Source organism: Pogona vitticeps, chromosome 2 (genome assembly GCF_051106095.1).
Source record: "Pogona vitticeps strain Pit_001003342236 chromosome 2, PviZW2.1, whole genome shotgun sequence".
Taxonomy (NCBI): domain Eukaryota; kingdom Metazoa; phylum Chordata; class Lepidosauria; order Squamata; family Agamidae; genus Pogona; species Pogona vitticeps.
Window position 1 is genome coordinate 249301937 of NC_135784.1, and position 19633 is coordinate 249321569.

At 40.5% G+C, this 19633-nt stretch overlaps 1 protein-coding gene across 3 annotated transcripts in view; it reads right to left on the reverse strand.

Annotated features, from left to right (window-relative positions):
* SLC12A2 (solute carrier family 12 member 2) overlaps positions 1-19633 on the reverse strand; it is an 89972-nt gene that overhangs the window by 41602 nt on the left and 28737 nt on the right. For all 3 annotated transcript variants that reach the window (XM_020790650.3, XM_020790649.3, XM_020790648.3), the window contains exons 8-11: positions 13305-13432; positions 13131-13215; positions 3827-3981; positions 348-455 (exon numbers count right to left, since the gene is read on the reverse strand). In XM_020790650.3, coding sequence (XP_020646309.3) covers positions 348-455; positions 3827-3981; positions 13131-13215; positions 13305-13432 — 476 coding nt within the window. The remainder of the gene's footprint in view (positions 1-347; positions 456-3826; positions 3982-13130; positions 13216-13304; positions 13433-19633) is intronic.

A 19633-nucleotide genomic window follows, 5' to 3' on the forward strand; every position in this document is an offset into this window, starting at 1 on the left:
GGTCTAAATAAAAATGATCTTCTGACAGTAATTATGAGGTCCAGTGACTTTGTAGAGTTCCAGATGACAACAATTAGTGTAAATAATTTGAAAAACATTATTTTTAAGACAGCATATATTTCAAAAATTGTTTCTAATTACCACAATTAACAAGGGCTTGGTAAGAGGGAGATCAGTAAGAGCACCACATTTTTATCTCAGTTGACAGGGCTAAATCAAACAGACCTTCATAAATAATATAAAAGTTCAAGTTCTTAGAAAAGCTCTCCCCTCCCCCCCCAAAAAACCTCTTTTCAAACTATGTTTAAGACTGATCAAACTTGCCAGCAACAACTCAAGTTTCTTACCTGGAAGATTTTAGGCGCACTGACGAGAGATGCTAATGCTGAAGAAAGAGTAGCAGAAAATATACCAGCTGATATCAGAGGTCCAAATCCTGACACCATACTCATTACCTGGAAACAGAATTTGAAGAAGGCATGAAATATTTAGAAATTAAATATTGTGTGCAAATTTCAATTAAGAGGTCTGGGAATTTTTACAACACTTCGGAAAAACTGTTCACTCACTAGAACCTGAGTTTACTCATTTTCTTGTTCCCTCCACCTATGTATCTTTCTGTCTTTGTGTATTGTGTCTACCAGGTAAAGGTTATAAATTTTAAATCTGTACAGTACCTACAAAACATTTGGTGTTTTACAAATAATACACAGACAACTATTTTGTGTCTTGATTTCTTGACATGGCAGCTCTATATTTCGTTAACACTTTTGCTGAATACAAACTTGCTTGCTTTGAAGAAATTCTTCTGCCACTTAAAGCCATTATGGTTATGAGAACATTCAAAAAGGAAAAGTGACAAGATAATAAATGACTATAACAGCTTTTTAACTTCAATTATTCTAATGAGGTATTGGACGTAGGAAGAATTCTACAGAACCATACTGGTAGTTTATGTATAAAATGCAAATAATTTTTCTAGGACCTTCCGTGTGCACTCTTGCTTCAAATTCCTTTAAAAAAAGGTATGTGAAATTTTGTATTTTCAAGAAAGCAGAAGTGGTACTACTGTTCTGCCCTTAACACGCAATCTGACAAACAAACCTTTATTTTTGAAAATATTTTTGTCCAGGCTACTTGGGGTAAGCTCTATTTCATTATTAGGTGTCAGTAAACTTTGTCTGACAGCTCCTATTCATGAGTTTGTATTTGCTTTCTGCTTAAAGCACCTGCAATGCAATTGTTCTTACTGGAAATGTATATCGAAACAAGGTATATGTGCCTCTCAATACACCATTCCCACAGGTAAGTTGTTAGTACTGTAGTACAAGGGCCATAGAATGGGTTCCATCATGCTTGTTTATGTAACAAAATGTGCTGTACTGTCCATTGTCACACAATGTGTTCGAATGTTCTTAGAGCTTTGATAACTGCCAGCATTTCTAGTTGATTTACAGTATATGCTGCTTTTTCTCTCAAGGAGACCAAAGTGCATTTACCTACTTCCCCTGGCAGTAGACCCCCCCCCCAACATTAAACTGGCATCTGTTGTTATTGCTGCTGATGGCTGTGGAGACTTGAAGAGCATGCCCATTTCTAAGTTGTTCCTGTCTTGCCACCATGTCAGTTGAAGGGCCAGCTCCTTGGTTATTCAAAGCTTTTTGTATGCATTGTTGTTCACACTGTCGTGAAGGGCTAGGAACCATGTCTGTGTGTATTCATCCTGTGCCTCGCATGTACTACAAATGTGGTTGTGGGTGCCATTAGACCAAACTGTATCTATGCAGAGTGTGTTGCAAGTGTAGGAATTTTGAAGCAAAAGAAATAATTTTGTTCCGTCTCCCTTGAGGAAAATAAGCTCTTCCTTTGTTTGAATCTAGAACGGCACCTATGTCATCTTGAATTATCTTTGTAGGGTGTAGGCCTGACTTTTAAAAAATGTATTTTCAGTACAAATCCAACAGCAGCTGTAAGGTGAAAGGGACATCATTTAGCAGATTTCCCTCCGGACTCACTACAATCAGCCAGTCAACTAAAGAAGGGAAATGTTTAAGGAAACCCTCTGAATTCATAAATTCAATGACCTGTAGCAAAGAGGAGGAAACAGCTGGCTGTGTAGCTTTTGAAAACATATTTCTCAGAAATACTGAGAATGGCAAGGAGGTGGAATATCCTCTGAGAAATGGCTGCTGGGTGTTCAGAAATGTGCAATGTGTGTGTGTGTGTGGGGGGGAGATTGCTCGAACAGCTCTATTTAAGCTCCAGAATGTTCTGAGGAGTTTTGCACAAGCGCAGAAACAACCCATACATATAAAAGGAAAATCTGCATGTGGCATTTACACTCACACCACATTTGCCTTTGGTAAGGTTTTGCAACATTTTTTAATGTCTTAGAAGACTCTTGGGCCAGAAAGATCTGGATAAAATGCAGTAAAATGCCCCTCTCAGAACTACTGTATTTTCAAATCTTCAAAAAGCCTGTCTCAAACCAGAGTCATTATAAATACACAACCCAACAGCATAATAGTGGATATTTATTAATGTGAATGTACTTTTGTTCTCCATTCTTTTGTGCAGTCCCTGTACAGTGATACCTCGCAAGACAACCCCGCTAAACAATGAATCCGCATAACAATGACTTTTTGCGATCGCTATCGTTCGTTCGTTTAGTCGTTTAGTCATGTCCGACTCTTCGTGACCCCATGGACCAGAGCACGCCAGGCCCTCCTATCTTCCACTGACTCCCGGAGTTGTGTCAATTTCATTCTGGTAGCTTCGATGACACTGTCCAACCATCTCATCCTCTGTCATCCCCTTCTCCTCTTGCCCTCACACTTTCCTAACATCAGGGTCTTTTCCAAGGAGTCTTCTCTTCTCATGAGATGGCCAAAGTACTGGAGCCTCAGCTTCAGGATCTGTCCTTCCAGTGAGCCCTCAGGGTTGATTTCCTTTAGAATTGATAGCGATTTGCAAAACAGTCATTCCAATGGGGGATTTTCTCTGGACATTGATTAGGTCCGTGCTTCGCGAACCATTTGTTCGCAAGACGACGATTTTTACAGCTGATCGTCAGCTTCGCAAAATGGCTACCCTGTGTTTTACAGACCCATGCTTCGCAGGACAGCCAATTTTACAGCTGATCAGCATTCGCAAAATGGCTTCCCTATGGGCGATCTCCGCTGGATGACACGGTATTTTCCCCATTGGAACACATTAAACCGGGTTTCAATGCATTCCAATGGGGAAACAGATTTTGCATGACGACGATTTCGCTAAACAGCGATTTCAATGGGACGGATTATCGTTGTCATGCAGGGCACCACTGTATTTCACCCAAGGACTTCCTAGCCATCCAACAAAATCTCGTAAGAGGCACAGAGATGCAGAAATTGGTTCACTTCTGTTTCTGCTTGGAAAAGTTGTTAATACTATATTGAAGAGGAAGCACCTTTACTTTGGACGGGCACTTTCTGCAATCTCTGCTCACATAATGGTGAGCAAAGTGGAAGTACACCAGCAGGGTGTGGAAGTAAATTAGAAGTACACCAGCTTCACTGCTATTTAACAGGTTCTTGGCCTATGAACATGTTATGTGTAAAATGCATGTTCTTACAGAGAAGACTACAAAGATTCAAGTTGATAAAAATTTCCCATTTTAAACATTTGACCATTTGTGATTTTAACATACAAACACATTATGCGAATCTGTTTCCACAATTGCACAGAATAGTCCATAAACATATATTCTGCAAACCTTGAATGCCCAAAGTGTTTTTAGTAAAAACCCTACTGATGTTCTCAAGGACTAAATATCATTACCACGCACCTGAAAATTGTTCATCAGTCCATAGTGACAGTTTTCTAACCTATCACAGGAAGAGAAATCAAAGTTCAGCTTACAAGCTGCAGTAGTACAGTTTGTTAGCTCATGGACAATTGTATCATTGATGCTCCCAGTGGCATCCCGAACAACACAAGCACCTGGAGAAGAGGAACAAAAGCAAATATACACTAAGTAGTACAAAAAAACAACAACCTATTACCATTGACTTCAATATATTGTAATTAAGACTTCAATATGTAACCAAAACAGTTACATAAAACACTGTTTCTAATCTCTTCAAAAAAGAGACAGGCATACTTCAAACCACCTCTGCAGTGGTGCCTCGACTTATGAACCCCCCTACATATGAACATATTGACTTACGAACAGCTACGTTCGCAAAATTTTGCTTCAACTTGTGAACGGAGATATGATTTACGAACAAAATGCACAGGGAAAGCATGGACTTTGGAGTGCCTAGTACTGTAATTTTAAAATGTAAAAATTGTTTTAAAAGGTGCTTGGTTTGGTTTAAAGCTGCTTGGTTTTAAAGGTGCTTTGTTTGAAAAGTGTTCGTTCCCTCCCTCCTTTCCTGCCCTTTTCTAAAAGTCATCTTAGGTTAAAAAAAATTCTCCCCCTAGTGGTAGAGGATGGATTAACTGGTTTTGCATTAGTTCCTATGGGAACTAATGCTTCGACTTACAAACGGCACCTCTACATACAAACAAAAAACAGCCAGAATGGATTAATCGGTTTTCAATGCATTCCTATGGGAAATGCTGATTCGACTTATGATCATCTTCTGGGACAGATTAAGTTCATAAGTCGAGGCACCACTGTACAGATTTTCACCCTATAGCAGTGAGAGATAAAAGCATCAATTATTTTTACGCTAGAAATAATTCTGATGGAATCCTACAGTTCTACTTGTGAGCCCCACATAACAGTACTAACACCCATGAATTACAGGTAAGATTTTTCCTTAAGTCCTCTTGCTGTATAAATTGAATACTACAAGGTAATAAAACGTCTTCATTCAGTTTACAGACCCTTGAAGAATTGGTGTAGACAGAGATATGATAGAAGTACTGTATGCCTGACAAGAAAATGAGTGCTAGAAGCATTCCTAATCCATAAGGAATATGACCATTTGAAAGTCAACTTCACCAACATGAGGTGTTAGCCTTTTGGATATTTTTCTTTTGTGACTCTTTGTTTGTTTGTTTGTTTGTTTGTTTTGAATGACCAAGAGTCATTTTAACAACTTCCCACGTGGTTCTAAATGCTGTTCTAAAAATAAAGAACTGCACAAGGCCCAGCACCAATGTTAACAAGCTCAATTATATTCCTTAAACAAAAAGTTTATTTTTTGTTTGAAGATAGACAGTATATATATATTTCACATAAGCCAAGCATGTCAAGCCACAAGAGTTAATCTTTATATTTTTATTTTATTTATTTTCTTAAACTTAATATACCACCCATCTAGAACGTGTCTACTCTGGTCGGTTTACACAAAATATAAAAAATAAACTGTGAAATTATAAATGTACTAACAATAAACCCCAAATTAACAGTAGAATCCATATGAAATATGAAGAGATTCATCTATACCACCTTTAAAGAAACTGTCATATGGTTTTTAATATTTGGTATTATACCATGTATTGTAGAAAAGTGCATTTGGAAAGGTTTTTTCAACCTAATTATTACATATGCTAAAATGTTACGTGTTTCTTTGCGGCTTAACTGTTAGATGTAGTTCCCTTCTGGATGTTATTTTTCCTTCAGGGTAGTAAGCTAAAAAAACAAATTGGACTTTTCCCGCTAAAACAGCTAACTAAACTTTTATTGCTTTGTAGTCTATGATCCCACTTCTCCAAAAGAAAGAAAGAAAGAAAGAAAGAAAGAAAGAAAGAAAGAGAGAAAGAGAGAAAGAGAGAAAGAGAGAAAGAGAGAAAGAAAGAAAGAAAGAAAGAAAGAAAGAAAGAAAGAAAGAAAGAAAGAAAGAAAGAAAGAAAGAAAGAAAGAAAGAAAGAAAGAAAGAAAGAGTGGCTTATTTAAACATGCTGATGACAGCAACAGAAGCACATCCAGTTTTTTGATATATTAATTTGCAAATCTTAAGCAATCCAAGCTGACCTCTGGCTTACAGCAACATATGCCCACAGTGCATAACTTTATTGAAACAAAGAGTTGGCCTTTTGAAGTCATAAATGGTTAAAAAAAAAACCAACCAGAAACAAAATAACCTTTGTTTCAAACAAGGAAAGTATAAAATTGACACCATACATCTTCATTACACACATCAGTTAGAGGCTCTCTCATGTAAATGCATCATAAAAGCCTGCAGCTGAACTTTTTATTGATCCACAAAATACTCCTAACAACAGTAAGAAATGCTGGTTCACTCACATAACTTGAAAAGAGAGGTCACCGACCGGCAACCATAGTTCTTCTAGTGGTCCTCTGTGGATTCACACAAGTGGGTTGTTCTGCGCCTGCGCAGGATGTTTCGGAAGTTTCTAGAGCTTAGGAAAGAGTTGGAGAGAGTTGGAGAGGGAGAACATTGACGATCCTGAGAAATAGGAACAAGAGGGGTTGGTGCTGGGAACTGATGGCTAGAGCTGGATCCAGTTAAAGAAACATTCAGGTGTGACATCGAAGTTGACGGCACTGTAGAAGAGTGTGGGCACTTGGATGGAACAGGCTTGTGCCGAGAGGGCTTGCGTTGAGATTGAGCTGGATCACAACACAGTATTTCAGAGCTAGACAGACGATGTTTAGCAGACTTCTTGGACACCAGTATTATTGGAGTGAGCTCATAATAAATTTGGTGTCAACTCCGAAGAGGAGGCAGCGACGGCAATGGAGAGAACTTGGATGAGGCATAAGCATATCAAACATTTTTGGGACGCTCATAACAGTCCTGAACGAACCTATGATCAAATTCATCAAAACAGTATTGGTGGCGATCATTGCGCCAATCAAAGTCATAAAGGGGATCTTCATGTTTAGGAAAGGCATGGCATCGAGATGGATGCGGAACAAGGATTACTTCCCAATACTGTGAGGATGGGGAGATGTGGGGCCGCTTTGCTGTCCTCTTCCATGGAGAGGATTGTGAAACTGATGCCTCTGAGTTCGAAAGAAGGATAACAGTCGCCCGCCCGGTCGAAACAGGGCTAGAATGGGCCGAGGCCAGGCTAGATATGACATCAGCCTCAGAATGGCCATGACTTGGAGACAAGCTTGGTATTGAGACTAAAGCTTGAGCCCAAGCAGGAACACCCGACTCTCCTGCTTCGGAAATGGAGTCTTGGTCCGGGATGTCCCTTGACAATTCCTCCAAGATGGGAGATGGCGGGGGAAACGTGGACAGGTGACAGTTCATGAGGCTGATGAGGCTTAGGAGCCCGCTTAGCTTTCTTTTGCTTGACTCCGTCCTTATCCTTGTGTTTTTTAACAGATTGAGTCTTCGTCAAAACCGAGGAAGACTTTGACATCGAGGCCGACATTGATAACGAGGGAGATTTAGGCTTGGAAACCTTGGTAGAGGTCCTCAGCTAGGGAGTAGTAGGAGCCAACAAGATGGAAGGCTCAGATTGAGGCACTGGAATGGGGTAGGTTCCATTGCAGGGCTGGTTGGAAGACTGGAGCCTGCCAAAGATTTTTCCCACCAGTGGGACCTAAGTAACTGAAGCCAGAGTTTAAGAGCCAGTTTCGTTAACTTTTTACATTCAGGACAAGAGTGAGTCTGGTGACTTTCACCCAGACAGAACAAACAACGATCGTGGCCATCAGTAAAAGCAATTTTATTGGCACAAGTCTTGCAACGCTTGAATGGGCCTGAGAAGGCCACAAAAAAAGGGCGGGGGGGAAGCAAAAAGAAGAGATAACTCACAGGGAAACGTCTGTAAATAAAAAACTTGATTAAGTCCGTGATCCGAGAATCAAAAACCGTAAAGCAGTCTGAAGATCAGAAAACTGTAAGATTAGAATCACAAAATCGCTCTAGGAGTGGCAGAGAAGTCCGATTTCAGCAGCAGCTAAAAGAAACTGAGGTATTACGGGCAGGCGGAGCATGGGTGCCACGGGGCAACGCCCTATTAATCATGTCTTTTGAAGTTCTAGAATATTCCAAGGAGTACTGTGCAGGCGCAGTAAAACCCATTTGTGTGCATTCACAGAGGCCATGAAGAAGAAAGTTAATTTCTTAAAGGACTGCTTGAATGCTGTATGATAGAACAAGCTTACCTCAATGTGCCAATGTTTTGTCCATGGAGTGGAGCTAATCTCTGGTCTGAATTTCCTTACTTTTGAAGCAAAGCTTCACTCAACTTTTTCCCCTGAACCAAACTTTTTCCCCCTCTGGGGATGTATCATAAAGCCTTTAAAAAACTGTATTTGTCATAAGCGGTATTATCAAGCAAGCTTTTACAAACACTGCAATTTTACTGCTTTAAACAATGTAAGATGACAGACAGGCATTACTGTTGAAAAAAGAAACTAAATTCTTAAGGGAAGAGTAGTTTTCTTAAGTCACTATATAAATGTATGACTGATGAAATAGACATGTCCATGAAAGCTCACATTAAAATATAATACTTCCTCTTTAAGTGCCATATGTTTTTGTTTTGTTTTGTTTCTTTGGATTTTGCCACATATAAACATTCAACTGCAACAAAGCACTTTGGATTCTCCCAACTTCTCCCAAATGGCTGGACATCTAACAAAACAACATTTGCTCACAAAATCTGGAGAATTGCCATTTAAGCCCCTATCATTAAGAGACAAGTCCTAAACACTAAAGCGTTCTGCTAAAAATTTTGCCCCAGGAAACACATCAAGTTCAGAAACATGCCACCCAAACTTAGTCCAGCCCAAGGAGAGCAGACAACATCCTTTTCAGTCTATAATTGCCAGTCTACATTGTGAAACTACATAGAAGGCACAACAGAAGAAAGCAGCAGGATTGGGAAGTAGAACTTCAGCATCACTGAATAACTGCAGCAAAAAGGTTATTAAAAACAGAAAAAATGATGTCATCACCATTAGTTTCTATGATGCATGTAACAACTGTAACTATACTTGACGAGTGAGAGCCACCATATAACACAGACACGTTGAGATGCATACAGAATACTGGTTTGGATAGCAATATTGGTTAGGTTGTAATTTCAGGCAATCTTGTTGCAGTGTGCGCCATTGAAGCCAGCTGCATTTATTTCCAATTAACACTGGGCTGCCTGGTTAGCTTTGTATATTTATGATTAAAAGGCATGCCAGACAGACCGCTAATGCTACAACAAATGAAGAATGAAAATATCTTATTTAATGATTTTCAGAGACTGAATTAAGGGAATTTTCCTTAGCCTCTGCTGATCTGTAGATTAACTTTTTTTTAGCATTCTGGACTAAAAGGTCCTGGGAATTAGAGGATTCCAGCCATGTGACATGAGACAGCCACGAGACCAGTAAGAGGAAAGTAACTATCATGCTCATTCTTAAACTTGATTTGACTTATAAGATACTACTGCAAGGGAAACAAGACTAAACCTTGCTTCTTCTAAATAAAAAATTGGCAAATGCATTCAGTTTCTCTGTGGCTACAGCCTAGGATGCAGAATGTAAATAAAACCATATGCATACAAAAAGCAATCAAACGCAAGAGAACTTTAACAATTAAATTATTTTGTTCCAACATTCAGTACAATATACAGTGGTGCCCCACCTGACGATGATAATCCATTCCAGCAAAATCGCTGTACAGTGAAATCGTCGTCAAGTGAAAAAAAAAAAACTCCATTGGAATGCATTGAAAACCGGTCAATGCGTTCCAATGGGGGAAATACCTCATTGGCGGGGAGCCATTTTGCGAACTACCAATCCGCTGTTTTCAATCATCATCAAGCGAAAAAATGGTTCCTGAAGCAGGGACCAAATCATCATTAAACGAAAATCGCCCATTGGAACCATCGTTTTGTGATCGCTATAACGATAGCAAAAAAGGCATTATAAAGTGATTTCGTCCTCAAGTGGGGTCATCGTCAAGCGGGGACCCCTGTATTGTATACAAAGACCATTTACTGAACATGTCAGTAACTCACTGGGACTTACTTCTACAGAAACATTCACAAAATCACACAAGGCTCCAATCAGGCTAATGTGATTCATGCAAGGCCTTTCACCAGCATCTGCTCTACCTATCACATTCCTTCTGGTAAGGGCCAGACAATGATGGCAAGAATAACATCAGATGTGCTTTGAACATGTTGAAAGAAATGCAGTACATTTTCTGAAAAGCAGCCTTCTACCCTAAGAAGTTGCCCAATCGTTCTAGTCTTCTTTGGAAGTCCTACAGCATGGTCCCTCACTGTCAAAGGTGCAGGAAGCTATCACAACAAATTGGTTCTTCACTGTAGTGATATTCAAGATTCTGTAACTCTCCCCATGGGACTTTTGTTTCACTATAATTAAAAAAAAATAATACTTTTACAAAACTACTGAACGTCATTCAACTGTTCATGCTCAAATTCCACTGCTATTCTTTTTTTCACTGTAGCTGTTCCACTATGCTGTTTTTAATGTTTTGTTTCTATTTTACTGTCAGCAGCCCTGTAGATCACTGTAGTACAGCGTGCACAACTTCAGCAGGGCCAACAGCCAATTTCAGACTGGCTAGCTTCTTGAACAGTGCACCTCCAAGAGGACATGGACAAAATGGAAAGGGAGGTGGCCCAAATCTGGTTTTTTGAGGGTTTTTTTAAAATATATTTATTTATCAAGTGTTAAAATACAGTAAATATTTTTCCAATTTAAAATATTTTTAAAAAGTTTAAGTTTATTCTGTGAAACTTCTTAAAAATAAAGGTCATTTTATGAAAATTCAATTTATTCTTTCTGGCTAATGCAACCAGTACTATATTCCTGATTACTGGGTGTAGATCTGAAAGTTGCACAGTGAAGGGAATCAACAGAAAAAACACTAATAATGTAGTGCTGAAAGGGTTTTATGGATGTCATGGGCCACCAGAATAAGAAACCCATGAGTGCTAAATCAAATCAAGCCTGAATTTTCCCTAGAAGCAAAAATGTCTAAACTGAGGTTATCATACTTTAAGCACATCATGAAAATACAGTAATGCTGGGAAAATTGGAATGCAGCAGGAAAAGAAAATGGCCAAAGATGAGGTGCATAGGGACAATAACGTAACCTACGGCCTCCAACTTGGAAGAGCTAAGCGGGGCTGTTAATGACAGGACCTTTTGGAAGTCATTAAATCAAAGGGTTATCATAACTTGGAAACACCAATAATTCGTTATGCAGAATTCAATCACATATTTCAATTCTGATTTAAATGCTTTAATAAACCAGCATCTGCACCATCAGAGAAACACAGATCTATGATTCTCTGTAATTAACTAAGTTCTCAACAAAATCTTCTACAATCAATAAACAAGGTTTACAGAACAGAGGTGCTATGGAAACACCCGGAAAAGGGGTGCCAAGAAGAGGTTTTATTCTTAAATTCACACTCACAAGATGATTTGCTTACTACCTCTTCAAAATCTTCATACAGATTTTGCAATCTGCCATGGAATGTTTGGAAGCAAGCCACATCTCTTTCTGACCATTTGTCTGGAGAGCTTGCAGACTGCACTTGCTGACACAGAAAGAACAGCTTATAAAGCACTTGAAAGGCATATGTACACAAACCTTGGAAAACAAACTGAAAAAATAATTCATAGCACAGCTCCACTGAAGAGTGACTCTGGATAATTGCTCTTTGCATTTCTTAGGAACGTATTATTGCAGTAAATATTTCTTAAGATAGTCAGGGACCCAGGCTGTTTTGAATCGACATGGGTTGCAAGCCAGTGTAATCCGTACAAAGCCAAACAGAAAATCAGAACTGGGACTTATGGGAGGAAAAACAGACAAACCTCCTTACTTTCCATTATGACTATGAAAAGCCCCCATCCAGATACATGAACAGTTGTATGTTAGTGCACCTGAGAAGGCTAGAAGAATACAGCACATGGCTGTCCTGCTTTTGGTTTTGTTTTCTATTGCTTGTGTATATGGCGACTTTGTTAAAGGGATGTCAAGAACTTTGGGTTGGAGCCAAGAGTGCCATCTGTTGAAAGAATGTGCTTGGATCCAGATGTTTTCCAGTTATGTCAGAGAGAAGAAAACACATTTTGTAGATTCCATCCTCTCTCCTTAATCTCCCACTCTGTCTTCCATTATGTTCCAGAGGGTGACAGTGGCAGGAAAACAAAACCAGAACCCCACTGGATGAATTGAACACCACTCGTTTTGTTTAATGGATGGTAGTAAAACATCTATAGGGATGTGGTGGCGCTAAGGGCTAACCCGCAGAAGCCTGTGCTGCAGAGTCAGAAGACCAAGCAGTCGTAAGATCGAATTGCTTGTCCCAGCTCCCGCCAACCTAGCGGTTCGAAAGCATGCAAATGCAAGTAGATAAATAGGGACCACCTCGGTGGGAAGGTAACAGCGTTCCGTGTCTAAGTCACACTGGCCATGTGACCACGGAAGATTGTCTTCGGACAAAACGCTGGCTCTATGGTTTGGAAACGGGGATGAGCACCACCCCCTAGAGTCGAACACGACTGGACAAAAATTGTCAAGGGGAACCTTTACCTTTACCTTAGTAAAACATCTAAGCATCATTGAGCATAAATTATTTTCTAATCAACTACAGAGAGCCCTAAGCAACATTTATAGGGTTAGTGTGCTAAGTAATTAGAGCACTGGACTAGGATTTAAGAGATGTGGTTCATATCCCCATTTGGCCATAAAATATATGCTTGAGCTCATTGGCAGTTTCGCTGGGATGGAAACCCAGCAAAGAAATATATTTGTTCAAAGCATGTGTCAGGCCGCCATAATTACTACTAAAACCTCCTCTAACCGAGATATATTTCTAAAATCATTGCCCCGCAAGTTAGGAGATGCTGGACAGAACACAAGAGCACTTCTAAAAACCTTACTAAATTGAAAATGACACTTGTTTCACACGCATTATGGTCTGTAACACTCAAGGAATATTTTTGTAGTTGCTTATTATTGCTACCATAAGAGCATTCAACAACCATCCACCTTTTGATCACATTTCACAAGAATATACACCATGCTCAGGTCAATGAAGAGAAGGTGCTATACAAACTATCTATAAAAGTCTAAAAATGTACAGTGCACTGTATTTTAACATAGCTACAACGCTATAGAAGTATGACATTAGATCACCACCATGAAAACTCATATATGAAAATTATTTACCTACTGATACTGCAATGCCTATGTAAACTATTGTAGTAATTAAGATGGCCAGAAGTGTCCCTTTAGGTATGGCTGATTGAGGATCCTGAAAAATAAATTTAACAGTGAATTTATGGATCAAAAGAATAGTTCACATTGGTCAAATGAGAAACAGATGAATTATAAACTACTCACCGCAAGATCACCTGAGATATTTGCTCCAGCTAGAATTCCTGTTGCAGCTGGGAAAAATATAGCAAATACAGAAAAAAAAGTTTCTTCCCCTCGGAAATCTGGTCCAAAATTCTCAGAAAATATTTCAGCTGTTAGAAAGCAACGTTTTGAAAAAAAGAGTATATTTTAGTATTCTGTGTTCACAGAATAACCTTAACATTCTGTTCAGAATTTTCAGTTACTTTTCAGTTATTTAGGAAGTAATTTTATTATTTAAAGATAAGCATGTCACAGCGATGTGTTTGTTCATTCTATCCATGTTTCCCCCAATACTATAAACAGCAAAGAGGTACTGTACAATGCAGCAAATAGACATTATATTAAATACAGTAAATCAATATAATTACTATCATAGGCTATTACATTATATGACACTAACCATTCTAGAGAATTCAAGTCACAGTCTCGTTTCACAAAAGAGAGTAATTCACAGTAATTCAGTTTTTACAAAACCAAGACGCATGTCAAAATTACCATGAAATGCAGAATGGAAGATTTCAACAAAATCTTTGGCCAGTAACAAAACAAAGCCAGTTGATATATAAGCTACAGAAGGAGTGAAAGACTCATGCTGTGACACTCTTGAGAAATACTCTCTTCTAATGATGCTTCAGTGTGGATAACAATCAGTGATTTAAAAAATTAAAATCAAGGTTTTAAATGTAAACTATAGTTAAAAAAATTTTATTTTAAAATATTTTTGTTTTTAAAAACCTCTACTTAATGATAGCTTTAATTTAAATTGTGTCATAAATCAAAGGACTCATAGAATAGGAATTATGAATTCTAAGCCTACGTTCTTAGTTTTAGAAAAAAAAATCACATGACTATATTATGTTTGTAAAAATGGCCCATCAGTTCTTGGACTGCAGCCTCTGTTTTCTGGGGTTCCATAGGCCTCTTTAGGTTATTTAGATTATTTAGGTTAATCTTTCTATCTCTCCTAATACCCAGTCTAGCAGATAATCATTTGAAACATATGCAGTTTTTAAATCAAGTCACTCTCCACAGATCTTTGATTTAATTTAATTGGTGTTGGTAGCTTATTGTGGGGTTCAGGAAGATTGCTTTTCCTATATTTACTGTTAACTATCCAAAATAGTGCTTGTTGGGTAGTACAGGAGTATGTTAGCTAAACAAACAAATAGTTAGGCAGGCATCCTTCAGTCTCGAAAGACTATGGTAATGTGCTCTGTATGGAGGGCTTGGAACAGCGCCTAGTGTGGCTGAGAAGGTCAATTCGAGAGTGACAGTCCCTTCCACACTGAAGACAAATCCAGTCTGTCCCCTGTCCGGCTCCCTGGTTTCGCTGCTTTTGTGACTTCCTCTTTGCCTCGGCCTGCTGGGCAAGGGTCTCTTCAAATTGGGAGAGGCCGTGATGCACCGCCTGCCTCCAGGCTGAACGCTCAGATGTCAGGGTTTCCCATCTGTTGAGGTCTATTCCTAAGGCCTTCAGATCTCGCTTGCAGATGTCCTTGTATCGCAGTTGTGGTCTCCCTCTGGGGCGCTTTCCCTGCACTAATTCTCCATAGAGGAGATCCTTTGGAATCCGACCATCAGCCATTCTCACGATGTGCCCGAGCCAACGTAGACGTCGCTGTTTCAGTAATGTATTCATGCTGAAAATTCCAGCTCGTTCTAGGACTGCTCTGTTTGGAACTTTGTCCTGCCAGGTGATGCCAAAAATCCGTCGGAGGCAGCGCATATGGAAGGTGTTCAGCTTCCTCTCCTGCCGTGCACAAAGGGTCCAGGACTCACTGCAGTACAGGAGTGTGCTTAGAACACAGGCTCTATAAACCTGGATCTTTGTATGTGTCGTCAGCTTCTTATTGAGCCATACTCTCTTTGTGAGTCTAGAGAACATGGTGGCTGCTTTGCCAATGCGTTTATCCAGCTCGACATCTAGAGAGAGGGTGTCAGAGATGGTTGAGCTGAGGTACACAAAGTCATGAAGAACCTCCAATTCTTGTGTGGAGATGGTAATAGAGGGAGGTGAGTCCACGCCCTGGCCCATGACTTGTGTTTTCTTCAGGCTGATTGTTAGTCCAAAGTCTTGGCAGGCCTTGCTGAAATGATTCATGAGTTGTTGGAGGTCTTCAGCAGAGTGGGCAACAATGGCTGCATCATCTGCGAAGAGGAAGTCCCGCATGCATTTCAGTTGGACTTTGGTCTTCGCTCTCAATCTAGAGAGATTAAAGAGCTTTCCGTCTGATCTAGCCCAGAGATAGACGCCCTCGGTTGCAGCTCCAAAGGCATGCTTCAGCATGACAGCAAAAAAGATCCCAAAAAGTGTTGGTGCGAGGACACAGCCCTGTTTCACTCCACTTTGGATGTCAAAGGGGTCTGATGTTGAGCCGTCAAAAACTACAGTGCCTTTCATTCCCTCATGGAAAGATCTGATGATGTTAAGGAGACGAGGCGGACATCCAATCTTGGGAAGTATTTTAAAAAGGCCATCCCTGCTAACCAGATCAAATGCTTTTGTAAGGTCTATGAAGGCCACTAAGAGTGGCTGTTGTTGTTCCCTACATTTCTCCTGCAGCTGTCGGAGGGAGAATACCATGTCAGTGGTGGATCTATTAGCTCGAAATCCACACTGTGATTCTGGATAGACTCTATCTGCAAGCACCTGGAGCCTCTTCAGCACAACACGGGCAAGCAGCTTCCCTACCACACTAAGAAGAGAGATGCCACGGTAGTTATTGCAGTCACCCCTGTCTCCTTTGTTCTTGTACAATGTGACAATGTTTGCATCCTTCATGTCCTGTGGTACGCCACCTTCCCTCCAGCAGAGACAAAAGACTTCATGCAGTTCGGTGGTGATGATCTCCCTACAGCATTTCAGTACTTCAGCGGGGATGTTATCCTTTCCAGGTGCCTTGCCGGAGGCGAGGGAGTCCAAGGCCGCTTTTATTTCTGCTAGGGTTGGTTCGCTGTCCAGCTCTTCCAAGACAGGCAGGCACTCAATATTATTTAATGCTTCTTCGGTTACTACATTCTCTCTGGAATATAGCTCAGAGTAGTGCTGTACCCAGCGTTCCATCTGCTGTGCTCGGTCCTGGATGAGCACACCTGTAGCAGACTTCAGGGGAGCAGATTTCTTCTGCATTGGACCTAAGGCCTGCTTGATACCGTCATACATTCCTTTGATGTTACCTGTGTCCGCTGCTAACTGTATCTGAGAGCAGAGCTGGAGCCAATAATCGTTGGAGCATCTCCTGGCAGCCTGTTGGACTTGACTGCGAGCAGCTCGAAGAGCTTGCAAGTTGTACTCGCTAGGACAGGCTTTGTATGCTGCTAGAGCTCTTCTCTTATCCTCGATGGCTGGCATTAACTCCTCTGAATGGGCTTCGAACCAGTCAGCCATCTTTTTGGTCTTCTTGCCAAAGGTGGACAAGGCGGTGTTATAGACAGTGTTCTTGAAGTGTTCCCATCGTTCAGGTGCATTTGCATTAGCCGGACCTGGAAGGACTTCCTCAAGTGCTTGGGCAAATTCCTTCACTCTTCTTTGATCGCACGTCTTGCTGATGTCAATACGTGGTCTTCCTTCCTTTTTCGTGTGATATACTCTCTTTGTTCATAGTTTTACTCTACTACACACCAGGGAGTGATCAGTATCACAATCAGCACTCTGGTAACTGCGTGTGATCGTAATACTAGGAAGGCTGGAACGTCTAGTGAGGATTAGATCGAGCTGATGCCAATACTTGGATCTTGGATGCCTCCAGGAAACTCTGTGTTGCAGCTTCGTGTTAAAGAATGTGTTGCTGACACAAAGACCATGATAGCAGCAAAACTCCAGCAAGCGTTGGCCATTTTCATTCATCTTTCCAATGCCAAAACGGCCTAGACAAGTGGGCCAAGAATTATGATCAGCACCAACTCTAGCGTTAAAGTCTCCAAGAACGAACAGTGCCTCTCTTTCAGGGACTTTTTGGATAGTAGCTGCCAGATCGTCATAGAATTTGTCTTTCACTTCTGGAGTGGATGACAGTGTTGGTGCATATGCGCTAATGAGGGTTATTGGTCCTGCTGATGAGTGGAGCTGCAGAGACAGGATTCTTTCACTCCCCACAGTAGGTGGAACAATGCATCTCAGAAGAGTATTTCTGACTGCAAAGCCAACACCATATTCCCTGGTCTCATTTGATGGTTTTCCCTGCCAGAAGAATGAGAAGTTTTTTTCTTTGACAGATCCTGAGTCTGGCAGTCTTGTCTCTTGTAAGGCAACAATGTCCATCTGCAGTCTACTCAGTTCCATGTCAATGACAGCTGTCTTGCGCACATCGTCTATTTCTTGCAGGTCGTTAGGAAAGCCGTAGTCAGGAAAGCCAGGGGTCATTGTCCGTACATTCCAGGTGCCCAGCTTTAGGGCAGAAATTTTCTTACGATTGTTGCATGGTGCACGGTTAACAAATAAATGAATAAATATCTGTTAACATCAATACATGAAGATGTAAAGTAACAGACCTGATCAACCCAGTTTTCCAGCAATGACTTAACTTATTCCTGGACCTTTTTCCCTTTCTCAATGCAATACATGCTGGAAAGTTTGGGAAGCCCTATTAAAATCTCCAGGACTGCTTTCAGTCTTTTCCCTGAATCTTGTTCTTTCTGCGTGGCAACCTCAGCTACTGTCTCTGCATAGTCAAAGTTATGTCTTGATCTGTCTCCCCCTGAAAGTGCACATTTTCAGGCACTGGAAGAGCCACTGACACTCAATAAATATTTATTGGAAGTGGAATCAATATAGAGAAGAATATCATGAAAATATGTTTTAAGATTATATCAAGGAAAACTGCATTTTAAAGGAAAAATCATGATTACATTGATTCTTTTTGAATATTTATTGCAATTTAAATCATTTATATCATACCCAAGCTGATTTAATTCAAATCCACCCTACTTCTAATGTATACCTTGACAGTGGCTTGCAAGTTTAAGCAATCTTCCTATAGCTAATCATTTCTAAGGAACGATTTCAACAAATAACAAATAAAGGTAACTAAGACATTTGCCTCTACCATGCTATCTGCACCTCCAGGTTCTTTTGGGTGATTCTGCCTGTATTGCACACATTCAAAAGTGAGCACCCTAATGGAATCATTTAGATTTTAGGAGACTGGCACCCGGAAATACAGCAAGCTACTCCCTTTTCCTCTATGTGGCTGACTGGCAAGAAGACAGCAGGCTAGAAACTGGACTGGCTCAAACATATAAAGAATTTAGCAGAAAAGTTGGAACTGTAAGCAACCATGATGTGTGAGACTACACAGGATATTCACTGTTTATATGGCTTGAACAAGGCGGCTAATGTCTCATATATTTCCTTACTTTTGGGAATAATAATAATACACACACACACACACACACAGAGAGAGAGTGGTGCCTCGCTTAGCGATGTTAATCGGTGCAGCAAAGATCACCGCTAACCGAAAACATCGCTAAGCAATTATTAAAAGCCCATAGGAATGCATTGAAACCCCTTTCAATGCGTTCCTATGGGCAAAAAAACTTACCTTTAAGCGAAAATCCTCCATACGGCGGCCATTTTCGCTGCCCGGTATGTGAGGAATCTGTCCCAAAACACAGCGGGCAGCCATGTTTTTTACCTGGCGGCCATTTTGGAACCGCCGATCAGCTGTTGGGAAAACATCGCTACGCGAAAATCGGTAAGCGAAACAGCTTACCGATCATCGCAAAGCGATTTTTCCCATTTAAAACATTGCAATGCGATCGCAAAAACCAAATCGCTATGCGATTTCGTCATTAACCGGGGCATTCGTTAAGCGAGGCACCACTGTATGTCTGTCTGTCTGTCTGTGTGTAAATATATATATCGGGTCAGAGCAGCATACAAGCTTCTTCTCATGTCATTTTCATTCTTTATTTTAACTGTCAAGTTTGAGATACAGAATGCATTTGCACATGACAACAGGACAGAACTTGGTCCATTCTGGCTTGTTGAGAATGAAGCACTGTGTTGCTGCAAGTGGGAAACGTTGAATAAATAAGAGACATTTCAGTTTGTTTACTGTGATGCTGAAACAGAGCAGTCTGGCTTGTGACAAATGTGAAGAATTACCCCAGGTTGTTAGTGAGTTAGGTTTATGGCCATGGAGTCAGAGATCGGGAATTCAGTTCCCCACTGTGCCTCCCAGAAGAGCCAGCCTGTGTGGCCTTGGGCAACCTGCACACTCTCACAGCACTTCCAGAAGAAGGGAACAGTAAACCGTTCTGTGTGTTTCCTACCCAGAAAACCCTGAAAGTCAGAATTTACTTGATTACAC